At 42.5% G+C, this 26,102-nt stretch overlaps 2 protein-coding genes across 64 annotated transcripts in view; one reads left to right on the top strand and one right to left on the bottom strand.

The window, feature by feature from the left end:
• Positions 1–18,931, top strand: part of LOC119563838 — a 57,694-nt gene extending 38,763 nt beyond the window's left edge. For 3 of the 49 annotated variants that reach the window (XM_037879511.2, XM_037879510.2, XM_037879512.2), the window contains 3 exons: positions 381–625; positions 9,547–9,646; positions 11,775–12,270. In XM_037879511.2, coding sequence (XP_037735439.1) covers positions 381–625; positions 9,547–9,646; positions 11,775–12,033 — 604 coding nt within the window. In that variant the 3' untranslated portion in view covers positions 12,034–12,270. Of the gene's footprint in view, positions 1–380; positions 2,910–3,311; positions 3,501–5,638; positions 11,016–11,774; positions 12,271–18,394 lie in introns of those variants that run through there. The other 46 variants (XR_005222479.2, XR_005222473.2, XR_005222501.2 and 43 more) reach the window with 45 other exon arrangements.
• Positions 1–26,102, bottom strand: part of RALGPS1 (Ral GEF with PH domain and SH3 binding motif 1) — a 375,247-nt gene that overhangs the window by 31,316 nt on the left and 317,829 nt on the right. The window lies entirely within an intron of this gene.

Raw genomic sequence — 26,102 nt, 5'->3', positions numbered from 1 at the left:
GCAGAAGAACATTCCACTGCATAGTGTAAGAGTTGGGTTTGGAGAAAGGCTAATATCAGGAACAGCTGGGCATCTGCCACACAGACCAAACACCATGAACAGGACAGGCATAGAATTTGTTCCACAACAGTTTCTCCTGCTTTGGCCTGAGAGCTCATGGCACAGACTGCAGTGAGTCAAAGAGCAGTTGCTTCCTCAAGAAAGAACAGTGCATCCATTAATAAGAGGGAGCTGCTAACTGGAAAAGAGTTGATATTATAAAATAGATCCAGGACTTTTTACTGTCCAGTCCAGCCGTCAGCCTGGAGTTTTACTTATTTAGGCGAAACAGATAGACCTTGGTGAAAGATTATTTACATTGTAATTTCTCCATATTGTAGGCTCAAAGATGCTACCATGAGCTGTGCCATCAGTAGGAGCAAATTACAATGGCTTCTCAGTGTCAGCAATGGGAAAACTGTCTGTTCAGCTGCCCAGGAGCACCTTTTATCCTACTTTTTAGTTGGACAAAGAAAGTGCATAGGGACAAACCAATATTGTGGAAGGAGAGAGATGACATTGGTCCTTATAACCAAAAGAGAGGAAATAAACACTTTAAACGTATCATTTACTGCATCATCATTTGGTGGGTACACACAAAGAGAGAATTTATCTGCTTTTGTCTTTCACCTTTTTTCCCAATGCTCATCTGAATGTGTTCTCTGTTGCATTTGTCCTTGCTACAACTTTTTTATCACATGAATGAAAATACATGACACTTACCAAATTGGAGCTTCTGTATAGGTAAGATGAAATAACAGTTATACTCTGCATTTATAGAATTTAGTACATATGTGGAAGAACAGAATCCGATGCTTACAAACATGATGAAGCAGTACAAATAGGTAAGTAAACATTTTTTCCAAGAAAAGGACTACAAGGAAAGGACTTCTTCAGGCATAGCTACTCTTTCTATGTATAACAAAGAACTTGATGGTCACAGAGTAAGAAAACTAAATGTAATGGAACAATACATTTTTTTAATGGAACCTTGAAATAATGGTGGCCACCCTCTGAAAAGATCTGGACAAGACGGAAATGATTAAAATCAGCACTTTTAGTTGTCACAAAGTATAACCAAAGTTTCTATTTCACTCAACCTCTTGCAGATAAAATATGGGGTTTTAACTTTGGTCAAGGAAATCCTTCCCTCAGCATACATTCTATTACAAAGTGCATATATGATAGTTCATTGCAATTCATAGTTGTTTAACACGAAGATGAATTCAACTTCCATTCTGGAGATCTAGATATTTTGTTTCCTGAGCAAAAAAGATTTAGTTGTTGCTATAGTGTAGTTTCCAATTTAACAATGCAAGTCACATGATAAAAAGTCATTTACACACAGTTGCTATACAATAGGATCTCAAAATATAATTAAAAATTTTCTAAAACTCCACAGTTCTGAGGGTCTAAGTTCTTTGTAGCTTTTCTTTGTTTTCTAATGTGAAAAGTCAGTTAGCTCAAAGCAATTAAATGTCTTAAAATCTGTAGCAATCCACTGCACAAAAACCCCCCCCAAAAACTTTCCCTCGGAAAATGAACAGCAAGGGAAAATTCTGTCCTGAAATAGTCATAAATAAGTCACTGTGAAGTTGATCAAAGTTGTGCACAAATAGAGCCACATTCTGCCTGAGATAAGTGTTTTAAATAACTTATAGGTTCAAGTGCTATGCCAATCAAAACGAGGAGAAAGAAATTACATATCACATTAAATATATTTCATTAAGAGTTTCTTCTGTATAGTCACACTCTTGGAAATAGTACCCTCTTAAGGCAGCAGAGGGTGCAATTCACAAGATTGTGAATAAACAGAAGCCCTTGAACAAAAATATTACGATTTAAAGTTGCAATGATTATAATTAAGGCTATGATTTAGTCATGGGTATTTTTAGTAAAAGTCACGGACAGGTAATGGGCAATAAACAAAAATTCTTGGCCCCATGACCGGTCCATGACTTATACTATAAATACCCCTGACTAAATTGTGGGGCGGGGTTTTGCTGGGCGGGAGCGCATTGGGGGGCAGCCCGGGCCAACAGCATCAGCTGCCCAGGGTCCGCTGAGCAGTGCTGCTCCGACCACCGGGGGACCACCAGCAGCGGCTGCTCTGGCCACCTGGAGGCCACCAACAGCTGCTGCTCTAGCCACCCTGGGGCTGCCTGAGCAGAGGCTAGGAAAACTGACTCTGTGGCTACTCCAGCAGCAGCCAGTGTGGCTGGCTGCAGGGCTGCCCAAGTGGCTGGTTGCAGAGCTGCTCCAGCAGCGTCAGGTGTGGCTGTCCCTGGGGCCACCTGAGCAGCAGGCCCCGGAGCCAGCTGCCTGGGCGGCCCTGAAGTCAGCCACACTGGCCACTGCAGAAGTCACAGAGGTTGCAAAAATCACAGAATCCGTGACTTCTGCAGTAGACAGGGAACCCTAATTATAATTCCTTTTAAGGAGACTAAAAGAGCTTTCAGATCGAGCAGATATTAAGACACCAAAACACTAAAAACTAAACCTGGTTAAAAAAAATGGTGAAACCCTTCTGAATGTATGCAAGAGGACTGGATAACTCAGATTGGGGATAGGTTATGGAGCCTTTCACCTCTAAAGCATTTGTTCCAATCGGGCTCATGTTGAGGGAATAGCTGGCTTGTGGGGGAGGGTGAAAGCAGAAGGGGGATATGGGGCCTTTCACCTTAGGGCACCAGTTCAAATCTGACCATCTGGTAGTGACTGACAGTCGTTACTATTTCATCAGTCTTGTGAAATGAGGTTATTGTCTAATTCCAGTTCCTGATGAACCAGTCCATATCACAACTGATCTCCCTAATGGTAGTATCTCCAGTGAGACTACTGAATGAACAGGAGACAGGTTATCCTGAGAGGTAAGATAGGCTGGGGAGGCTTGCATGGCTGCTGCCGGTGCTGTAACTATTCGATGGATGAATAGTTCCCAGCACTAAATTCCTGTTCCCAGCACTAAATTCAGTCAAACTTAAAAGAAAGTAATGCATATTTTATCAAACTGTCCAGGATGCTGAGCAGAGACAGAACCCAGAAAATGCTGTTTTGTCTCCCTACAGGAAATTCCTGCTCTTCTTTTACCATGGGATTGACACCTTGTTAGTAGATTATTTATAGTCTCTAATGGGGGGAGGCGGGTCAGTAGAAGTGATTCATTTTAAATGAAACCCCAAAACTATTGCTTTTTGTGTTTGCTGTAACTAATAAGGGTTGGAACACTATAAGACACAGGCTCATATTGGCATGTTTCTTCCTTTATACAGCATGGCTAGAAAGGCAACATCTGAGAATCCAATGCACATATTGATGTGCCTTCTGGTATTTTATTCCATTTGCATGCAGAAAAAAATTGGAAACTTCCAAATAAAACGCATAGAAGTCCTGTTATTAATTTCTGCAGTCATTCACAATGTACAGACTCAATGTAATTAAAGCTACAAAGCCAAGATAAGGTAAATTAACTATCAAACAATAGTATGCATTCCCTGTCTGAATATGAATTTTTCTCTTATTTATTATTTAGAAGTAATGCTTTGAGAGACGCTTTCTCCAAACATTAGCGGACCCTATTACATTCCATTATTTACATAAATAATTTAAGGATGATCAACTAGAAATATCCAGTGAAAGTAATACTGCAGGCCCTGCTTTATTGCCTGCTACAAAAAACTTCTGTAATTAAAATGATTAGGAATATCTGTCATACCTAATATGGATGCTGTCACTGTACTCTAATCCCTCAAATGTTCAGTCAACTGGAGCTCATTTCAGGATTCCTAGACCTGTATCAAGTATCTGGGTTTCTACTTGTAACTGAATATAGTTAGCATCTCGTAATTTGATCCATCTTTGTCAATCATTCTGATCTTTACAGATCATAGCTGTCACTGCAATGAAACTGTCTGGCGCTTTTTAGTGTACTGGTAAAAGCTACTTATACAGTACAAGCATTTAGATTAGAAAGTAATGATGGATTGGGAACTTGTTTTTGAGCAGCCTCTTCATTTGATTTGCTTCTTTTTCAATAATTTATTAGAAATAATTCTTGAAAGAAGAATGGAACGTGTTATCAATTAATATAAAATTGCTACTAATGTTCATTAAATTTAGCATTGAACTTGTAAACAACTATCCTTAGTTTTTATCCATAAATGGCTAGGATCTCCATTTAATATCCTATTTTACAGATGACCTCTCCAGCAGCATAGTACACCCTAGAATAATGCTGGAGCACTGAGGTCAGTATTGACTTGGAAGAAAAGATATTCCCTACTGAATCACCAATATCAATTTCTGCAGAATCTGGCTTTTTCTTTGATTTTTCTATGGGAATAATGCCCAGGCCTAACTTGGTTTACCTATGTGAGATCAGATGAAATACCAGATTACCGGAAGTTGCATGCCCAGTTATAGAGATTATGGCGTCTGCTTCTCCAGTTTTTGACTGAACATTGTAGGGTTCTCTTAGGAAGTGGAGAATATTTTGTTCCAATTACACTGTTAAGTGATGCCTGGGTTTTAGCTGTAGGGTGGCTATTAAAATCAATGAGAGTCATATGTTGTAATAATTGGGCCTACCTATTTACCCAAATTGTAAACTCAACGGTAAAGAGTAAGTGAAAGTTCTGAAGATGTCACAATAACCTATAATGTAATATAAACCTATAATAATAATAACCTATTATAATACTGACGCAGAAAGCAAAATGTAGCTAGTAGCAATGTAACTGGTGTACGGTGGTAATTTTAAACATTTTAACATAATAGGGAACATGCATGAGGCCACCACATATTCAAAAATACAGTTACAGAATAAAATGCATCAGCTCTAAATTGATTCCAAATACAGATTAGTAATGATACACACATACAAACAAACAAACAAAAAACTAAAGGAATTAGTTTACCAAGACATTTCTGACCGTCAGGTTTGCCCACTGCCCATTTAGGCCAAAATGTTAAAAAAACAGCTCATAAGACTTTTATGGAATACAGTTAAAACTTGAACCCAATTTAAACCCAATTCAAATGCATATCTTAAGATGCCCTTTTTGACTCAGTTCCAGAAATCAAAGCACCCAGCATTTATTTTATCCAGTACTGTAGTTACACAGTACTTTGTAACTGGAGGAAAATTTCCCCAGGAAAGGTCTGCAACCATGGATCCTTGAATTATTCAGTTAAATCTCATCAGCATTGTATCAATCAACAAAGCTTGGTCTTGTGAATAAAAGTCCAGATCAATGCAGAGCCCAGAAGCTGCACGCATTCACTGCACATGTAGATCAGCTCTACATAAATGCATAATGCATCTTTCTCTCCTTAGACCACTGATAAAAGCAGCTAAAAAAACCATATCCACTGTATGACAGCATACCCATACAAAGACACTTTTGAATCTTAATTCCATGAAAGCAAAACCAATTTTTCACTGGAAGACTCAAAGCCACTTTCTGCCAGTGAAGGCTAAACCGCTGCTGAATTCCAGCTTTCCCATTTCAGCTGTTGGTGTTAGTGCTATTTTAAAAAATTGCAATTATATTTTTATAATGTGGAAAATATATTTTTTTACTCTCTTCCCCCCCCCAAGGATGAAATATTTGTATTAGCTCCAACTTCCAAAAAATGTCACCTTCAAGCCGACACAAGGCCTGTGACAGTTAATGAAAGTTACAAGAGAATGAAAACAGCTGGTTATAATGGTGATAATGCTCATGCAACCTACAGTGCTCCAGCTATAATAATGCCTGCACATTGGAGTAAGCTGTCAGACTTGTATGTGAGTATTAAAAGTCTCAGTGCCCTAATGCTGACCATGAGGAGTGAATCATTCTTCAGTGGAGCACTCAAGGATTTGGCTGCACAACTCTTATTAATAGTAAAGAGGGGCTTAAGTTACCCTTTGAAAACAGAGCCCATTGGCCCAACTCTTATTTTCATACATGTGGGTGGGTGTTCTTGACAGTGAATTTTGCAACACAGCTGCTGATTTTGCATATGCGCAATCAGAGACGAATGCCTATGAATAGAGCCCTGCGTGGATACAAAATATGTATCTGTATCTGATCCACGATCCACAAACATGGTCTGTGGCTATCCGCATCCAGATGCGGATATCCCTGGATATAAAGTGGATATTCACAGATTTGCAGGGCTCTATCTCTCCATTATTATTATTTATCTGTACCACAGTAGTGCATAAGAGGTTCCAACCCCATTGTGCTAGGCATTGTAGAAACACATCATACAGAGATATTTTCCACCAGAAAGCATCAAGGTGCTTTTTTGAAACTGACAACATGGTTGTTTTTCAACATATCATTTAAGAGCCCTGACAACAGTGCTTCCATAGAAATAACAGTGCATTTTACCACTGACAAGGGGAGCAGAGCAGACTACTGATTTGAATGTGGTACTACCCCAACCTGAAAGTGCATAGGCTTGACCGATATAATGTGTTGCTTCATTCTTCTGAAACAGTTTTTTTTCCCTTGCCTGCAAATTAAAAGAAGTCTTTGGAATCCATGGGGGAGGGGGATTTTGGAGCCGCCAAAAAATCTTGGGTTTGTTTGGAAAAAAAAAAAAAATCTGTTGCTCAACATTACCCCCAGCAAGAGACTTCCCTGTAAAAAGAATAAAACTCATATAATTTATTAGGTTTTATTTCAGAGTGTAGACTCTATCCCAGACCCTGCTTGGTGTGTTGCAAATGCCTAGCCTTGTTGCTCAACAGTGAAGTTCCAGTCTCTAAATTCAGTTGAGATCAAGTGATTTTTGGTGCTTTTTTCCATTAAATGAGATCATCTGCTACTGAAAAGTCTCCTATTTATTCTCCTTGGCCCCTATCCTAGTGCATACTGTTACCATGATTGCTATTCTATCATTATGGCTTTCAGGGAGACAAAGCACTTTTAGCAGGATTTTCCAGTTACCTGGCATGGAGAAAGGCAAATTTGGTTTTCATTATTTCTCAACATCATTGTCAAGACTATGCTGACATGTACAAGAAAATAGTGTATAAAACTATCAAAACATTATTAAAAAAAAACTGTTTACATTGGGTAACTTGAGAAACGCAGAAGAATGTGATGAGTGCTGTTTAGAGAACTATGGCAAGAGCATTTGGAAAAGTTTACCACATATCTTTAATATCCCAGAGGATTATACTGTTTTTTCCTTTGCATAATTTTTCCATGAATAATCTTCCAAATGTTATAAATGAATGTCGCTTTTACAACCTTTTATTAAAACACAGGAACACATATGGTCTCTAGAGTAAAAAAAAAGTTATAGTCCATTAATTTTCTTCTTAAAAATATCAACAAATAAACTAGTAGAAAATATACAGAGAGGAGCATGAAAGATGAGCTATTCACCATAGGTTAGGATAATAGAAAGAATACCAGAGACTTTTCAGGAAGAAAATTCTCAACTTTCATGCTCCTCTCTGTATATTTTCTACTAATTTATTTGTTGATTTTTATTTTAAGAGAAAATTAATGAACTATGACTTTTTTTTTACTCTAGAGACCATATGTGTTCACATATGTGTGTGTAAGAAATAAAACTGATATTCACTAACTCTATTTGCTAAAACTTACTGTTGACATTCAAAGCCACGGGGCCTACAGTCACACCTCCTGACTGCAGTGCAGACCTCCCCTTATAGTGTGACGGGGAGTTTAGTCTCCATTGACCATTCAGCTCTGGCCTCCCTTCTGAAACTGCCAAGAAGGGACCACCTGGTGCCAATTTTGTGATGTGATAACATATGGGGATTTGTCAAAGTTAACATAATATATGTCAAATAAAATATAAAAAGGACCGTAAAGGAGTCTGTCAGGCATCAGTGCCTCAGACTAGTATATTAGGTGAGCTTCCCTCACAATATGTCATCATAAAGGTAATGGCTGTAGCCTCAGAGTTTACTTCAATAGATTTTGACAATTACTCAATCATTTTCTGTACCTGTCTTCTAGTGGGCTAAGTACATTTACCTTATTGATGCTTCCCCCAACAGCTATGAGAGCACAGCTGGCAGAAAGCTGTTAAGTTAAAAGGAAATATATTGTCCATGCTTTCTTTAAATATATTGTCTAAACTTTATTTAAAAAAAAATTCTTCCAGGTGGACACTATGACTCAACTGAAGCAAAACATGGTGGTCAAATCTCTTGCCCTCTGGGTGTAGTATGCTTTTATAAAGTATCCCGGAGATTAGGCTCTATGAATTAAAATAAAAGTTGGAAATCAATTAGGACACTGTAGAGAACTGTTTATGTTGAGAAGTGAATCCCACATAATAAAATGGTGAAAAGTGGTTGTTCTCTTCTTAATGGCTGTATCAGCTCTAATTGCTTTTACAAAATCTTGTTCTCAATTTTGTTTTGGGAAGCTTTGGTTCTGCACAGATTTTTTTTTTAAAGCCAATTCTTGGTAGCAAACTTACTGATTGATAAAAATGTCTTAAATTCCACACATTTCTTCATTGATATCAATCAGCTTCAAAAATGGGTTCTGAAGATTTGCATGGAACAGAGCGCTCCATGGCAGGCTTATGAGACCACGTTTCACACAAGTATAACATTTTCTTCCTGGGCTGTAAACTTCTGGGAGGAAAAAAAAAAAAGGTAGATCTTATCCTAGAAGCTCAGCCAATACCACTTTAACAACAGCACCAGGAAAGTAGCCATCTAAACCATGAGGCAGCAATCGAGGGGTTGCAGGAGGATTAGACAACTCTCATTTCTACAAAATAACTGGCTGTTAAAGCACTCAGCACAAACTATTTATTGGTTACTGAGGCAACCATTAAAACAAACAGCAAAACTAAATGTCAGACTCCGTGTTTACATGGAAAATTATGCTTTCCTTTGAATCTAAAATACTGGACGTGCCATACAGATTACATCACCAGTGTAGTGCATCTACTGCCAAAAGGCTACAAATGTGCAAACATCCTGGTGTCTCTGCCTTTCCAGTTGTATGGCTTTTTGAATGTTTTGTTTTTTTAACTCTTAAGTGTCACCTGCTCTAGGGCTAAAAAAATAATGAATTTAAGTAGCTTGTTATTTTAATGCTTCAGCCACTTCCAGGGCTGACCATATTGGGCTGAATTCTATCCCCAGTTACAGCTGTGCAAATAAAATGGTTACCCACTTTTTTCGTAACGATTGTTCTTCGAGATGTGTTGCTCATGTCCATTCCGTTCTAGGTGCGTGTGCGCCCATGTGCGCGGTCATCGGAGATTTTTGCCTTAGCAGTATCCGTAGGACCAGCTGTGGCGTCCCCTTGAGTGCCATGCTCATGTGTTGGTATATCAGGTGCCACCGGCCCTAAACCCTCTGAGTTTCTTCTTGCCGACAACTCCGACAGAGGGGAAGGAGGGTGAGTAATGGAATAGACATTGAGCACCACATCTCGAAGAACAATCATTACAAAAAAGGTGGATAACTGTTTTTTCTTCTACAAGTGATTGCTCATGTCAATTCCATTCTAGGTGATGCACAAGCAGTATCAATGGAGACGGGTTCAGAGTGCATGGTCTTGCAGTTTGCAGCACTGCTCTGCCAAAGCCAGCATCGTCTTGAGCTTTCTGGGTAAGTGCATAATGAGACATGAACATGTGGACAGACAACCAGGTAGGGGCTCTACAGATCTCTTGGACGGGTACCTGTGCCAGAAAGGCCGCTGATGACGCTTGTGCCCTAGTCGAGTGTGTCGCCATGATTGCCGGCAGAGACACTTTGGCCAGTCATAGCAGTAGCAGATGCAGGCTGTGATCCAGGACGAAATCCTCTGAGCAGACACCGGGCAACCTTTCATTCTGTCTGCCACCGCTACACACTACTGCGTTGGCTTATGGAACGGCCTTGTTCTATCTATATAGAATGCCAGCACCCTCCTGACATCCAAGATGTGTAGCCTACGCTCCTCATCTGATGCATGAGGCTTTGGAAAGAAGATGGGCAAGTATATATCCTGGCTAGTATGAAACTGGGAAATGACCTTGGGCAGAAACGATGGGTGCGGTCACAGCAGGACCTTATCCTTGTAGAAGACTGTATAGGGCGGCTCCGAAATAAGCACCCTGATCTCAGACACCCTGGAGGCTGCCATTATCGCAACCGGGAATGAAACTTTCCAGGCTAGAAGTAGGAGAGAGCAGAAAGCCAGAGACTCAAATGGAGACCCCCCATGAACGTCGACAACACAAGATTCGGTCGCAGGAGGGACAGGATCCCGGACATGTGGGTAGAGATGCTCCAGACCTTTCAAAAACTGTGCCATCATGTTGTGAGAAAAGATTGACCTGCCTTGGAATGGAGGATGGAAAGCCCATATAGTGACCAGCTGGACCTTGATCGATGACAGGGACAAACCTTGGAGTTTGAGGTGCAGCAGGTAATCCAGGATCTCCTGAAGCATGGCCCAGCACATGAATCTTTTCCATTTAGCCAGGTAAGTCACTCTGGTGGAGGGTTTCCTGCTACCCAGCAAGACCTTCTGGACAAGGGCCGAGCATGCCCGTTTGTCTGTGCTTAGCCATGCAGTAGCCAAGCCATCAAATGCAGCACTGCCAGGTTGGGATGCAAAAGGCTGCCATGGCTCTGTGATCTGGCCAGAGGGGCAGCTGCAGTGGGGGGGCTACCGAAAGGCTCGGCAATGTGCCGAACCAGTGCAAAAGAGGCCACGAAGGGACTATTAGGATAACTTTTGCCCTGTCTTGCCTGATCTTCACAGGACTCTGTGAATCAGCAGCACTGGCAGGAAGGCATACATCAGTCCCCCTGACCATGGAATGAGAAAGGCATCTAACAGGGAGCCCCTGTCCATTCCCCAGATCAAACAGAATACGTGGCACTTTCTGTTCTGCCTGGATGCAAACAAGTCCACCTGGGGAGTCCCCCACCTCTGGAAGATTATGCTAACCACCTCTGGATGGAGTGACCACTCATGGTGAGAGAAGTAAGTCCTGCTGAGGTGATCCACCACGACTTTCCTGGTTCCAGGCAGTTGCATGGCTATCAGATGAATGGCATACACCCTGGCCAATGAGAGGCCAAAGGGCAGCACTGTGAATTAAAAATGGTGCCTGCCCACTATGAAATGGAGGAAGTGTCTGTGACCTGGGAATATAGAAATATGAAATAAGTGTGCTTTAAGTTGAGGGTGGTGTACTAGTCTCCTGGATCCAGGGAGGGGATGACAAAGGCCAGGGAGACCATGAGAAACTTCAACTTTTTGAGAGACTTGTTGAGGCAACACAGGTCCAGGATGGGTCTGAGGCCCCCTTTTGACTTCAGAATTAGGAAGTAGAGGGAATAGAACCCTTTTCCTTTCATGTTCTGAGGGATCTCCTCCACCGCCCCTAGGTGCAGGAGGTTCTTGACCTCTTGAATGAGGAGTTGCTCATGAGAAGGGTTCCTGAAGAGGAACAGGAAAGAGCGGTGGAGGGAGGGAGGGGTGGCCGAAAATTGCAGGATACAGCCCCGAGATACTATGTCCAGCCCCCAGCAGTCCGAAGTGACCCGCAACCAGACCAAATGGTAGGGATGAAGACAGTTGAGGAAAGGACAGGGAATTGACTGGGGCATTGCTCTCAAGCGCACCTTCAAAATGAGCACTTCCGGCCCCCGGGATGCTTCGCCAGGCCAGGCTGCATGGGTGAGTGGGAGGAGGAAGGGCGGTGACGACTAAAACTTGTGTGTCTGTCCCTTCTCCTAGCAGATCCCTGATGAGGCTGCCAAGGCCTTGGTGGTGGGGGCAGCCGGAAATGCTTCTGTGCAGACTGCAGCATATGCATGCCCAGCGAGTGAAGGGTGGCCCGAGTGTCCTTCAACCCATGCAACCTCATATCCATTTGTTTGGAGAAGAGACCATTCCCACTGAATGGGAGATCTGGATCTTGAATGGGAGGAATGGATCGAGATCTGCATCTCTTGGGAAAGGCCAGTGGTCTGAAGCCAGGAGATGTGTCTCATAACCACCGCCACTGCGACCACCTTAGCCGCTGAGTCCCACGCCACCTGAAGGAAGCATCTAGCCGCTGCAGTGCCTTCCTCCACCAGGGTGCCAAATTCTTGGGCCAAAACCTGCAGGAGGGACTCCTTGAACTTATGGAGGGAGAATCATGAATTAAAATTGTACCTGCCCAAAAGGGCCTGATGGTTCGCCATCTGGAATTGTAGGCTGGCAGTGGAATAAATTTATCTCCCAAAAAGGTCCAGTCTTTTCACCTCTTTATTTTGGGGAGTTGAGCTGGTGTGCCCCACTTGTCTTTTTTGTTGGCCGCAGAGACAACCAGCAAGTCCGGAGGTGGGTGGGAATAAAGGTACTCGAACCCTTTGGCTGGGACAAAGTACTTCTTTTTGGTCCTTTTGGAGGTGGGAGGGATGGAAGACAAGGTTTTCCAGAGGGTCTTGGCAATTTTGAGGACCCTGTCATGCACTTGTAGTGAAACATGGGCCGGGGTAGAGGCTGAGAGGACATTGAACAAGGTCTCCACCTACTCAGCCATCTCCTCCACCTCTAGGCCCAAGTTCTCAGCCACTCATCGAAGCAGGGCCTGGTGTTCTTTAAAGTTGTCAGGTGGGCTGGCTCTTGAGGGTCCCGTAACCACCTCATCCAGGGATGAAGATGACGACTGTATCACCGGAGGAGGTGCATGGGGGAGGGAGGTTTAAAGGTGGGTGTGGTCTCCCCTACCCCTACCTCCAAGCATGACGCCAATAAGGCCACTGTGCTGGTCACTGGCTGTGCTGCCAAGGAAGTGTCATCGATCTTGATGTGGCCTTGGGAGACCAATTGGGCCGGTGGAGTCTGGGCGAGGGGCTGAACTGCCTTTCCGTTCCAGAGAAATCCCCTTTCAGTGACCATGGTGGAGCCACCGCCGCTGGAGACTGGTGCCTGGAGTGAGAGGATCGGTGCCAGTATCGAGGGGACCGGTGCCAGGGCTGGGGAGACCAGAATCAGGATGGGGAGTGCTCCATGAGGCAGGCGACTGAAAGCTGCACTGAGAGGACAACCTGTGGGGAGGGTGAACAGTACCGGCAATACAGAGACCGGTGCCTCCCCTTAGGTAATCCACTTAGAAATGGAGGGGATCGCAATTGCGGTGAACGAGGGCGAGCCCCAGAGGATCTGGGCTCTGACTCCGGAGATCTTCAGCGTGGAGGAGAGCACTGCCTTGTCTTGGGGGATCAGAGGTGCTCCACTGCTCCCTACGGGGTCTTAGCAGCTGGCTTCCTCTCGTGGGGAGCTTTTGCAGTTTCCTGTGGCACGTGTAGTGCCGGTGGCGCGGACGGAGGCCTCTGCTCTCTCGGTACCGTCAGGGGTTTGGATTCCCTACCACTCCCGGGAGTCGGTGGTGGATCCTTTAAGGGGCTAAGGGCCCTGACTGGGAAGGCACGTCCATGTGGCTCTGGAGTGGCAGGGTGGCCCGAACTGGGTCCTTTACCCCATGTCCCATGGCCCTTCTTGCTCAGTGCCAGGGAGCTGTGCTTCTTTGTTTACTTTTTGGGCACTGGCGATGGGGAGCGGTGCTGGGCAGAGCCTGGTGCTGGGAGTGCGCTCCACACCGAGGCTGAGGTACTAGGCGAGTGTTGGTGGGATGGCCTGGAAGCCAAACAAAGGAAAGCCTCCATGAGGAAAGCCCGCAAGTCAATATCCCACTCTTTCTGAGTCCTGGGTCAAAAATGTTCACAAAAACGACACTTGTCCTTCACATGTGATTCCCCCAAGCACTTGAGGCAGCTGCTGTGGGGGTCACTTACAGGCATAGGCCTGTTCAGGGCCAGCCCACAACATTTTGGCACCTGAGGCGGGGAGCTCAAATGACAGTCACTATTGCAGGGACATTTTCACCAGGTTCTGTTGTTGTTACAAAATGCACCATTAAAGTCATTTGTTCCATATGGCTGATGTCAGGTGTGCAGTCCAGAATAACAGAGTAATATCTTTCAGAGTAGCAGCCGTGTTAGTCTGTATCCGCAAAAAGAAAAGGAGTACTTGTGGCACCTTAGAGACTAACCAATTTATTTGAGCATAAGCTTTCGTGAGCTACAGCTCACTTCATTGGATGCATAAACTTATGCTCAAATAAATTGGTTAGTCTCTAAGGTGCCACAAGTACTCCTTTTCTTTTTGAGAGTAATATCTTGCTGACTTCAGATCTGCCACAATCTTCTGTTTGACTTTTGTTGCCAGTAACTGTATGATCTCATTTTGAATTGTTTTTCCAAGGTAGTGGTGTGTGTACATTTCTTGGGTGGTGACTCTTCTTAGATGCTCCTGGAGTACAGCATCAAACTCAACCATCAGCTCCATAATTTTAAGGAAGTTTCTGTTGTTTGGCACATACAGCTGATCCGAAGTGCCACGCAGTGCTAGGTTTTGGGTCGCAAGCATTCTCACAATGACAACGAGCCTTTTCAGAACATTTTGCCAGTAAAGAGACTCTGATGCACTCTTCTCTTGATGCTGATCATCCATGGTGGCCTTTAACCTTAGTCTCATCTCAAGCTCTTTCCACCTATGGAATGCTCTCTGGTGAGTTGCTGCCTTCTCATGGCATGTCAGATTTCTAGCCAGATTTTTCCAGTCCTTTGTTTCTGTAGAACCCAGTGTGGCTGAACTTTAGACTGGAAGAGTTTGCAACAAAAACAGCATGCAGCATTCTGGGTTTTTGAGTACATAAGCCATGGCCTCTCCACTTTGTCACCACTTGGGATTTCATGCCAGTAATGTGTTGGATGGAAACTTCTATTTTTATTGTCTTTGGGGAATTGTCTTCGTTGTCTTCACTTGCTGTGGCCCATGCAGTACAAGGAAGTCCCTCAGGCTACTGTTCAAGTGGGTCCACAGTCCTGGATCATCTAGACTGAAGGAACTAAACTCAGCAGAAAGCTGTTTCTTGCACTTCCACCACACTCTTCTCTGATCTACACTTTTCTTCAGGAATGTGCATGGTTACATCCAGATATGGATGCTGCAGTAGCTGCCAGGTCATCTGCACTCTGACTAACTGGAAGATCAGGCATCTCCTCACCACTCACATCCTCACTGAGGCCGGAAGGCTCACCGTGAACATTTGTGTCTATGTATCTCAGGAGAGCTCCTTCCTGCTTAGACAGAAAAGCTTCCTTTGCTTTCTTTCTTTTTCTGAATGCTGCCCCAGAGGGGAGTTTTTTTCTTTCACTCATGACTGCTATTCTGTGACAGCTATAGTGGCTCCCAGCACTCAATTGAAGGGGACAAATAAGCAGGCTGGTAGCAGGGCCCGAGTGAGGGAAGATATCAGCGTCTTAAGGGCTTAACTGGCTCCTACTACTCCAGCTGACTGCCTGTTCTCCTCAAGTGGGTTCCGGGAAGCAGCAGGAAACAGGAAGCTCCCTGAGAAGCTGGTGTTAAACAGTCCAGGCCCCTGGGGGTGCTAGAAAGGTACATAAGAGGCTCCTCCTCCTCTCTCCCTGCAGCTCCTGCTGCTTTCTATTATTCCCTCTCACCTTTTCTCCTGCCTGCCTGTTATGTCTCTTGTGTCCTCCTTCCTCCAGCACAGCACTCCACCATCTCTGTGCATCTAGAGCAGAGAGAATACATATGTACCAGCAGCAGACACAATTTTCTATACTCTTGGTCCTGGTGGCGTGCCCCCCACCCCGCCACAGTCTGGCACCTGAGGCAACCGCCTCAGTTTGCCTCATGGTAAGGCCAGCCCTGGGCCTGTTACAGTCCACGCAGAGACTCCAGAGACCGGGGCATGACCCCCACTTAACACTAACTACTATAAACAAACTATTTACAAGGCCCTAAGGCTCTAAGTCAGAAAAGACAAAACCGCAAGCCCTTGCTATGCAAGGAAAGGTGCTCTGACTAACCACCACGGGCGGTAAAAAGGAACTGAGAGGGCATAGGGCCAGCAGCGCCTGATATACTGATGCATGAGCACAGCACTCAAGGGGGCGCCACAGCTGGCCCTATGGATACCACTAAGGCAAAAATCTCCAACGACCTCACATGTGGGCGCGCACACACCTAGAATGGAATCAACATGAGCAAGCAGTCGAAGAAGAACCCTGATTTCTGTGGAGTTACTATGGATCTATATTGAGGTATGAATTTAGCCTATTTACTCCTTTGGCAGTAAGTATTATGGGGCCTCAATAGTGATGGATTTCTCCATTCTAAAGCACAGTGGAAACACAAGAAATAACAGATCTTATCTATAACTAAGCCCTGACGACTGCTCTCCTTCAACACTGCCTCTGAAGATCCTGCTCACCAGACTCTCACCACCAATGCAGTCTAAAGGGGAGATGTAAAATGTTGACCCTTGAATGACGGGGTTGTTAAAAATATCCAGATTCCGCTTTGGGAGCTCACATTCCAATGCTTGGGAAACTCTCACATGGATCCATTCATCATCATATAAAATACAGATCAGGTCCCTACTGTTAGCATCTATTTTTTCATGAGTATTACTCTTTCAGTATTTGAACATTTTTTAAAAAGACAAAATAGACAAAGCTTTTGTAAAAAACAAACTTTCTATGTTCTGATTAGCTACTTTTCAGAGTGACACTGAGATCCACTAGAAAAACACATGTAGCTATCTGTACTGAACATCGCATTTAGTGATGTTCTAATTCTAAAGAATGTCAGACACTGGGAACTCTAAACATATCTGCTACATATTATGTCAAATATTCTGTTTTGCTCTGGGGAAAAAAATACTTAGCTCTATCTTCCAAAACAATCTGTCCGCTGGATGTAATGTGGACCATCTCTTACCCAACACTGCAGGAACACAGATGCCATTTTTCAGCTAAGGCATTCAATTGGGAAATGTGAACAATTAACGTTTTCTGTGCATCATTAATGTCCTGTATTTATAGCAGATCTAAGGGATTTAAAAACAGTCTCAATCAAGTTGTGTGAATCAGAAGAGTCCCTGAAAAACACAGGATTAAACTTCTGGTAAAGTCCCATGTTCTAAAACTATTTATAACAAACTTCTCTATATGAGGGGATGCAATTTTCCTATAAAAGCACTATCTACAATTATACATAAATGTGGCAATGTAATGAGATTACCACTAATACAAAAAATACCCTGTTGTGAGACATTCATTTCAATCAAATGTCTGCCTCCTGTTTTGATTTACTGGAAAACTGGTTGGCAATCCAGGTGGAAAATGGACAGCTGGTTTTCTCCAATATTTTGCAAACAGAAATACTAACAAATAAAACTGTTTCACTGAGCCTTACACAGACAGAGGATACTTCACTAAGAAAAACTATGTCTCCATGCAATGATCTTTAGTATACTCTGTGGGAGGGAGAGGGGAAGGAGGAGAAGGGCCGGTTTTGTTCAATATCTTCATCAATGATCTGGAGGATGGTGTGGATTGCACCCTCAGCAAGTTTGCAGATGACACTAAACTGGGAGGAGTGGTAGATATGCTGGAGGGTAGGGATAGGATACAGAGGGACCTAGACAAATTGGAGGATTAGGCCAAAAGAAATCTGATGAGGTTCAAAAAGGACAAGTGCAGAGACCTGCACTTAGGATGGAAGAATCCCATGCACCGCTACAGACTAGGGACCGAATGGCTAGGCAGCAGTTCTGCAGAAAAGGACCTAGGGGTTACAGTGGACGAGAAGCTGGATATGAGTCAACAGTGTGCCCTTGTTGCCAAGAGGGCCAATGGCATTTTGGGATGTATAAGGGACATTGCCAGCAGATCGAGGGACGTGATCGTTCCCCTCTATTTGACATTGGTGAGGCCTCATCTGGAGTACTGTGTCCAGTTTTGGGCCCCACACTACAAGAAGGATGTGGAAAAATTGGAGAGAGTCCAGCGGAGGGCAACAAAAATGATTAGGGGACTGGAACACATGACTTATGAGGAGAGGCTGAGGGAACTGGGAGTGTTTAGTCTGCGGAAGAGAAGAATGAGGGGGGATTTGATAGTTGCTTTCAACTACCTGAAAGGGGGTTCCAAAGAAGATGGATCTAGACTGTTCTCAGTGGTGGGCAGATGACAGAACAAGAAGTAATGGTCTCAAGTTGCAGTGGGGGAGGTTTAGGTTGGATATTAGGAAAAACTTTTTCACTAGGAGGGTGGTGAAGCACTGGAATGCGTTACCTAGGGAGGTGGTGCATTCTCCTTCCTTTGAAGTTTTTAAGGTCAGGCTTGACAAAGCCCTGGCTGGGATGATTTAGTTGGGGTTGGTCCTGCTTTGAGCAGGGGGTTGGACTAGATGACCTCCTGAGGTCCCTTCCAACCCTGATATTCTATGATTCTATGATCTGTTTTGTAACCAGAATTTCTGTCTTGTTTTAGGGGCTGAATGTAACAGGAAATTGAATGCTTTTTACTGCTTATGTAATGCCAACAGACCCCGGTCCTCAGCTGGCGAGATCGAACCTGGGACCTCTGGAGCTTAGTGCAGGAGCCTCTACTGCATGCGCTAAAAACGATATGGCTGTTAGCTATGACTGTAGAGCTGACTCAATCTCTCTAAGCAGTCCTGGTGCCACTAGATGGGAAAGAACACCATACCCAGAAGGTGTGTGGTTTACACTTATACCACAGATGTGTTCTCCTTTGGCTGAATGAAGGCATAAATCACCTTAGCTAAACTCACAAGATTTGTATGGCACAAAGGAAGTGAAGAGAAAGAGCTGAAATCTGATGGGCTCTGGCATTTGGTGGACACCCGTGTACCAATTCATCACTCCTTGCACACTTGTAAAAATAATTAAATAGAAAAGTTCATTTTGCTCCGTCTTGCATGGCTGCAGCAGTATTTCATGTATATCATTAACAGCTTATTTAAATGGCTTTCGTTGAGTTATAAACAAGGATGATATAAACCACTTTCTGGATGCAAAGTCTAATCTAGAATACATCTATCAATTTCTCTCTCTCTCGGTCACTGTAACAGTCCTCACTTGGGGTCTGGTTGGACAGTGAGGCCTAGTGGTCACGGCCGCAATGGGATTGTGAGGAGGGGAGCCCGGGCCCTCCCATTCCACTGTGCTCCGACTCAGGACACTTTGGACTACCAGTTGTCTGGCAACCAAGGCTGCTTCAGGCTGTCCTCCCTGGGCCTCTTCCTCTCGTACCCCCCTACCCATCGGGGTCATCTTAGTCCAATGCTTTCCCCTAGTGGGGAAATCCAAACCACAATAAGAGGGGTTATTCATATTCATATTCTGGAAAAAGAGGTAAACAGTGAGGTGGCAAAAGTTGCAGATGATACAAAACTACTCAAGTTAGTTAAGTCCCAAGCAGACTGTGAAGAGCTACGAAAGGATTTCACGAAACTGGGTGACTGGGCAACAAAATGGAAGATGAAATTCAATGTTGATAGATGCAAAGAAATGCACATTGGAAAACATAATCTCAACTATACATATAAAATGATGGGGTCTAAATTAGCTGTTACTACTCAAGAAAGAGATCTTGGAGTCATTGTGGATAGTTCTCTGAAAACATCTACTCAATGTGCAGCAGCAGTCAAAAAAGGGACTAGAATGTTGGGAATCATTAAGAAAGGGATAGATAATAAGACAGAAAATATCATATTGGTTTTATATAAATCCATGGTACACCCACGTCTTGAATACTGCATGCAGATGTGGTTGCCCCATCTCAAAAAAGATATATTGGAATTGGAAAAGGTTCAGAAAAGGGCAACAAAAATGATTAGGGGTATGGAACGGCTGCCATATGAGGAGAGATTAATAAGACTTGGACTTTTCAGCTTGGAAAAGAGACGACTAAGGGGGGATATGATAGAGGTCTATAAAATCATGACTGGTGTGGAGAAAGTAAATAAGGAAGTGTTATTTAGTCCTTCACATAACACAAGAACTAGAGGTCACCAAATGAACTTAATAGGCAGCAGGTTTAAAACAAACAAAAGGAAGGGTTCTTTTTAAACACAACGCAGTCAACCTGTGGATCTCCTTGCCAGAGGGTGTTGTGAAGGCGAAGACTATAAAAGGGTTAAAAAAAGAACTAGATAATTGCATGGAGGCTAGGTCCATCAATGGCTATTAGCCAGAATGGGCAGGGATGGTGTCCCTAGCCTCTGTTTGCCAGAAGCTGGAAATGGGCGACAGAGGATGGATCACTTGATGATTACCTGTTCTATTCATTCCTTCTGGGGCACCTGGCACTGGCCACTGTCGGAAGACAGGATACTGGGCTAGATGCACCTCTGGTCTGACCCAGTATGGCCGTTCTTATGTTACCAATGTCCAAGGTCCACAGGATACTTCCCTCTCTGGTGGTCTCTCGGGTGGGTCCTCCCTTGCCTCTGGAAGGGCTCCTTTGGGCAGCTGTGTCAGAGTTTTAGGCTTCTTTCTGCTCTGCACTGCTGGAGCTGTGAGTCTTCTCACCTCCAGCTCTGCCACCCAAATGAGCTAATTCCCTGCCTTTTAATTCCTCCAGCAGATGGAGCATTTGCTGCAGGTGTGACAGGGCGGGGCTGGCTGAGCCCAAAATAATCCCTTAACCCCATGTTGCCCAATGTGGGGTTTGTATATCCCATCATAGTCACTCAGTGGTCTAGGTTTTGATCATAATAAATGTCATTCTGAATGTAAAACTACTTATCAGATCAGGTCTGCTTCCTCTCATCAACTATTGGGTAAGAACAGACAAAGTTGGCAAATCAAGATAGCTTAAAACAGTACAACTTTCAAGATGATGGATACTATTTCAGTAAATATAATTTGCATGTTCTGATTTTTAGTCTGGTTCAGAGAAATATTTATATTTCTCCTCATTTTCCAAAGTGAATAACCTAATTAGAAAACTGTAAATGCAGCATTCCTATTCTCTATCCAGCTTTTAGACCTTAGAGGTTTTTAAGGCCCAGCGTGACAAAGCCCTGGCTGGGATGATTTAGTTGGGGTTGGTCCTGCTTTGAGCAGGGGGGTTGGACTAGATGACCTCCTAAGGTCTCTCCAACCCTAATCTTCTATGATTCTATGATTCCATGAAGTGGTATTAACTTAATACACCCAAATTCTTCAGTTGACCTGGAAATTACAGGGAGTATGGCTCACTAATATATATGCAGAGCTCTACACAGCATGAATGGGAGCTTATGCATAAACATCACAGAGGAAGCAGAGTCTATTACACAGAAAATATTCATTTCATTCCTTGTTCATTCAGAGGAGCATTATGTATACTAGAAGATCAGATTCTCAGGCAGGCAGTCAGTTAAGTCTTGAATTCTAGTTTTAAAGAATGAGTGGATGGTAATCAGAATGATGGCACTGGAGTAACGACCTCCAGAAAAATGAGAACATCTGATATGAAAACATTATCCATACCAGCTCCCAAGCGCAATGCTGCTCTCAGCAGAGAAAGTCCTTTGGATAAAGATTCTTCTTTCTTCAGTTCCAGTTGTGACTGGCTGGCTAATGGGATGCAAAGATCTAGGATGCCTCTTGTTTTGTCAGCTTCAATGAACCTGCAGTCTTAGCAGCACCTGCCTGCTTGACCAGCTTTGATTTTTCCCTCAAAAGTCTTTAAATCCATGGTTCCAAGCCTCTGAAAGCTTCAGCATAAGACTTTGGAATAGATACCACCAAGAGAGTATTCACTCTTCCCAGGCTGCTTCATTAACATTGGAGCAAGAGCAGTCCAAAGATGCCAATGAATAAGGTATACGACTGGCACCATGCCCAAGTGGGGACTTTAAAACTAACAAGTGTGGTGAAAAAGCACCACACTTAAAAAAAAAAAACTATAATGAAAAAATACTAAGGCTGTCGATTAATTGCAGTTAACTCACGCAATTAACTTAAAAAAATTAACTGTGATTAATCGCACTGTTAAACAATAGAATACCAACTGAAATTTATTAAATAATTGTGGATGTTTTTCTACATTTTCAAATATATTGATTTCTATTACAACACAGAATACAAAGTGTACAGTACTTACTTTATATTAGTTTTGATTACAAATATTTGCACTGTAAAAATGATAAACAAAATAAATAGTATTTTTCAATACACCTCATACAAGTACCGTAGTGCAATCTCTATTGTGAACGTGTAACTTACAAATGTAGATTTTTTTTGTTACACAACTGCACTCAAAAACAAAACAATGTAAAACTTTAGAGCCTACAAGTCCACTCAGTCCTACTTCTTGTTCATCCAATCGCTAAGACAAACAAGTTTGTTTACATTTACGGGAGATAATGCTGCCTGCTTCTTGTTTACAATGTCACCTGAAAGTGAGGACAGGCATTCGCATGGCACTTTTGTAGCCAGCAATGCAAGGTATTGACATGCCACATATGCTAAACATTTGGATGCCTCTTCATGCTTCAGCCACCATTCCGGAGGACATGCTTCCATGCTGGTGATGTTCGTTAAAAAAATAGTGCGTTAATTAAATTTGTGACTGAACTCCTTGCGGGAGAACTGTATGTCTCCTGTTTTGTTTTACCTGCATTCTGCCATATATTTCATGTTATAACAGTCTCAGATGATGACCCAGCACATGTTTGATTTAGGAACACTGTCACTGCAGATTTCACAAAACGCAAAGAAGGTACCAATGTGAGATTTCTAAAAATAGGTACAGCACTCGACCCAAGGTTTAAGAATCTGAAGTTCCTTCCAAAATCTGAGAGGGACGAGGTGTGGAACATGCTTTCAGAAGTCTTAAAAGAGCAACTTTTCGATGTGGAAACTACAGAACCCGAATCACCAAAAAAGAAAATCAACCCTCTGCTGGAGGCATCTGACTCAGATGATGAAAATGAACATGCATCGGTCAGCTCTGCTTTGGATCGTTATCGAACAGAACCCGTCAACAGCATGGATGCATGTCCTCTGGAATGGTGGTTGAAGCATGAAGGGACATATGAATCTTTAGCGCATCTGGCACGTAAATATCTTGCGATGCTGATTATAACAGTGCCATGCGAACGCCTGTTCTCACTTTCAGGTGACGTTATAAAGAAGAAGCGGGTAGCATTATCTCCTGCAAATGTAACCAAACTTGTTTGTTTGAGTGATTGGCTGAAGTAGGACCGAGTGGACTTGTAGGCTCTAAAGTTTTACATTGTTTTATTTTTGAACCAAGTCATTTTTTGTACATAATTCTACATTTGTAAGTTCAACTTTCATGAAAAAGAGATTGCACTACAGTACTTATATCAGGTGAATTGAAATATACTATTTTCTTTTGTTTTTTACAGTGCAAATACTTGTAATCAAAAATAAATATAAAGTGAGCACTGCACACTTTGTATTCTGTGTTATAATTGAAAACAATTTATTTGAAAATGTAGAAGACATCCAAATATATTTAAATAAATGGTATTCTATTGTTTTACAGTGCGATTAATTGCGTGATTTATCACAATTAATTTTTTCAATGCTTGACAGCCCTAAAAATACACAAAAAACTAACAACTACACTTCCACTAATTATTGAGAGGATGCAGCAAAGTGCAGACTAAAGACCAGTTGGTTCTGCTGCTCACCAGCTGCTAACTACAGTGTTTGAACAGGGATTGATAGAGGGTTGGGGCCATTGCTCAATATAAAATCTCAGGTCTAAATATTCAAACCCATGAGAGAGGATGCACATAGCTCACATAATGTCTATTCGTTTTCTAGAGTTTTTGGCTCGACAACAAAGTTGCATGCACATCCCACAGGAGAAGATTCGGGCAGGCAATTCTTGAAGATGAATTATTCATTATGAATTATTTTAGCTCTAGTTTCAAGGCTAAGAGGCAAATGCTGATCTAGAAAAGTCACTTATTAGATCATACCATCCACATTCCATGGCTAGTGCAGGATTCTTTTATAGTTTATGTTTACACTTTTTTTATCCAGTTCAGTTGTAAATGTTCCAACTTCTGGTACTTTCACAACTGCCTTTCCTTATGGATTTAGCTATTAATGCCTTAATGTAAATTAATTTCTCCAGCTCTGCAACTATTTTTATTGTACTTAAGAATTTCTGACAGTTTGTCAATATCTTTCTGGGAATGAGGTCCCCAGAGTAAAACACTGTAATGCAGAAAAGGGCTCCTTATGCTGTGATATGGTGTCTTTGTACATACAGTTCAAGAGTACATGGGCCTTTTTTTCCTTCATACAACACTGAAACCTGATGCCTAATTTATCATCCCTAAGATATCACAATATCAATGCAGAAATTCTTTCTGAATCTACCAGATTTTTCACAGTGATTAGCAAGGGTACTGTACTGGGGAAATTGAGTATGGGAAAACACCTTCAAACTAGGAGGTCAAAATCACCTAAAAATCTGGTTTGATTTTCAGAGCTGCTAAGTATGAGCAGTGTCTATTGACTTCAGTGAGAGTTGTGGGTGCTCAGTACACATCGGAAAAATCAGACAACTTATTAGGTGCCTAACTTTAGGAACCCAAATGTTGAAGTTTTATTCAATATCTTCATCAATGAATTTAGATAATGACATAGAGAGTACACTTACAAAATTTGCTGACGATTCCAAGCTGGGAGAGGTTGCTAGTCCTTTGGAGGATAGGATTAAAATTCAAAATGGTCTGGACAAACAGGAGTATTGGTCTGAAGTAAGCAAGATGAATAAGGACAAATGCAAAGTACTACACTTAAGAAGGAACAATCGGTTCCACACATACAAAATAGGAAGGAGTACTGCAGAAAGGGATCTGGGGGTCACAGTGGATCACAAGCTAAATATGAGTCAACAGTGTAACACTGTTACAAAAAAAAAGCAAACATCATTCAGGGATGTCTTAGCAGAAGTGTTGTAAGCAAGACACGAGAAGTAATTCTTCTGCTCTACTCTGGGCTGATTAGGTCTCAACTGGAGTATTGTGTCCAGTTCTGGGCGCCACATTTCAGGAAAGATGTGGACAAAGTCCACAGAAGAGCAACAACAATGATTAAAGGTCTAAAAAACATGACCTACGAGGGAAGATCGAAAAAATTGGGTTTGTTTAGTCTGGAGAAGAATGAGGGGGGTAATGGTAACAGTTTTCAAATACATAAAAGGTTGTTACAAGGAGGAGGGAGAAAATTCTCCTCAACCTCTGGGTATAGGACAAGAAGGAATGCTTTAAATTGCAGCAAGGGTGATTTAGGTGGGACATTAGGAAAAACTTCCTGTCAGGGTAGCTAAACACTGGAATAAATTGCCTAGGGATGTTGTGGAATGATTTTTAAGAGCAGATTAGACAAACACCTGTCAGGGATGGTCTAGATAATCCTTAGTCCTGCAAGGGACTGGACCAGAAGACTTCTTGAGGTCCCTTCCAGTTCTATGATTCTATGTTTATATTTCAGCTGAACATAGCTTCTTCTGGGGCTACCTTAGTAAAAATTAACTCATTTGTCAAGATAATCCAAATATTTCAACACAAAGCCAGATTACACATTTAAGCCTACAATCTACTTGGAATCCTAGCACTATATTAACAAGATGAAGCCCAAGTGAACACTAAATACCATTGTATCTACAAAGACTCTTATATATTTTAAAAGGACACTGCCAAGATAGGAAGATAAACTTCAGTTTCTTAAAAGCATTTTCCCTCACTGTTTAGAAAAAGCTTAGATGCTCAAAACTGAAAACTGGTTACATATCTCCCTACCCCCACTTGCATCCATGTACCAATATGTTATTATAGGGCTGTTCCTGGGGACTTAGTCACACGCTAGTTATTTATTGTCCATGAGGGCTGGGCTGCACACACAAGCTTCTTATTGCATGGTTAATCAAATAAAGGCAAGCAGGTTTTGAAGAATTTGTTTTCCAAACCACTACTCTCAAATCACAAACCCTCATCATACAGAATGACAGTTTCTGGAAACATATGAGCAATAAAAAGGTAAGTTCACGTTTTGGGCCAACCAATCTCAACAGTGGTCCTTTAATCAAACATGTTGCCTAGTTTTGGTAAAACAAGGCTCCATTTCTATGACTTTATGCATCATAATATCCTCAGTGTCTATTCAGTCAAGTCAAGGGAAGCAGTGTGTTGTACCCA

This window comes from Chelonia mydas, chromosome 16 (genome assembly GCF_015237465.2).
Source record: "Chelonia mydas isolate rCheMyd1 chromosome 16, rCheMyd1.pri.v2, whole genome shotgun sequence".
Taxonomy (NCBI): Eukaryota; Metazoa; Chordata; order Testudines; family Cheloniidae; genus Chelonia; species Chelonia mydas.
The sequence above is the reverse complement of the archived record's forward strand: the minus strand, read 5'-3'. Positions and strand labels throughout refer to the sequence as shown.